Source organism: Malurus melanocephalus, unplaced genomic scaffold (assembly GCF_030028575.1).
Source record: "Malurus melanocephalus ecotype Western Australia unplaced genomic scaffold, MMel_1.1 scaffold_1209, whole genome shotgun sequence".
In the NCBI taxonomy this organism is placed as follows: Eukaryota; Metazoa; Chordata; class Aves; order Passeriformes; family Maluridae; genus Malurus; species Malurus melanocephalus.
Genome location: NW_026624441.1, coordinates 18069 through 19488, shown reverse-complemented (window position 1 = coordinate 19488; position 1420 = coordinate 18069). Strand labels below are relative to the sequence as shown.

The 1420-nt window shown below is 44.0% G+C and overlaps 1 protein-coding gene across 1 annotated transcript in view; it reads left to right on the top strand.

Annotated features, from left to right (window-relative positions):
- LOC130586565 (CUB and sushi domain-containing protein 2-like) overlaps positions 1–1420 on the top strand; it is a gene marked incomplete at its 5' end in the record, with an annotated part of 54308 nt that overhangs the window by 51182 nt on the left and 1706 nt on the right. Inside the window, 2 exons of the mRNA XM_057387413.1 lie at positions 104–265; positions 1354–1420. Coding sequence (XP_057243396.1) covers positions 104–265; positions 1354–1420 — 229 coding nt within the window. The remainder of the gene's footprint in view (positions 1–103; positions 266–1353) is intronic.

Genomic DNA, 1420 nt, shown 5'->3' with positions numbered 1-1420 from the left:
TTTTTCCCCTGAAAAATGGAGGAATGGGTGGAAACGCTCCTGATTTTTCCCTGGAAAATGGGAATCTGTGGCCATGTTCCCGTTTTTTCCTCTCGGATTGCAGTGCCCGCGGACGTGTTCGCCCGGAATTCCCTGTGGAAAGGCTCCTACGAGTACCTGGGCAAGAAGCAGCCGGCCATGCTGTCTGTCACCGGCTTCGACCCCGCCTCCGGGAGGGTCAACGCCACCCTGGTGGACCACAGCGGGGTGGAGCTCCAGGTGTCCGGTAAGGGCCAGGTCCGGTCACTCTTTGGGATATTGAGGGGTTGGAGCGAGTCTGGGGAAGGGAATGGGGTTGGGAAGGGGTTGGTGATGGAGCTGGGATGGAGAACTCATGATGGAGTTGGGATGGGGATGGAGAACTCGTGATGGAGCTGGGATGTAGAATACTGATGGAGCTGGGATGGAGAACTTGTGATGGAGCTGGGGTGGGGATAAAGAATTCGTGATGGAGCTGGGATGGATAATCCTGGTGGAGATGGGATGGAGAATCCTGATGGAGATGGGATGGAGAATCCTGGTGGAGCTGGGATGGGTTGGAGAACTTGTGATGGAGCTGGGATGGGTTGGAGAACTTGTGATGGAGCTGGGATGGAGATGGAGAATCCTGATGGAGCTGGGATGTAGAATCTTGATGGAGATGGGATGGGATGGAGAGCTCCGGATGGAGCTGGGATGGGGAATCCTGGTGGAGCTGGGATAGAGGATCCCGATGGAGCTGGGATGGCGATGGATAAAAGCGGTGGTGGACAGGGTGGTCAGGCCTTGGAGCAGCCAGGGGGATTTTGGATTCCTCATCCCTGGAGGTGTCCATGGAAGGATTTGGAGYTTTTGGCATAAAAAGATGGAATTTTGTGAATTTCTGRGCTKTGATGATCCTCRGGGGTCYCTTCCWGCTCAGGATTCCATCCCTGCCCTCACAGGGCACTGGGATCTTCCTGATACAGCAGCAGAACCGAAATATCAATTAAATATTAWTCAAATATTAATTAAATATAACTAAAAAATAATTTATTTTCAAATATTAATGAAATCATTAAATATGGAATTACTATGTTATATATATATACATAATAATATATAATTATATAATTATAATCTATAATTATATTATATATAATAATTGTTATATATAATAATTATTATATTGTAATAATATTTTATTCCATAATGAATATAATTCAATATAATTCAATACCAATAAAACATTAACTAAATAATTAAATATATGATCATTTTAAATAATTCTTATAATATAATAATTATATAATTAATATAATTCAAAAATAATTCAATATCATTTAAATTTKGCAGGGATTTACAAGAAGGAGGACGTGCACCTGCTGCTCCAGCTCTACCAGATCTCGGGGCCGCTGGAGAT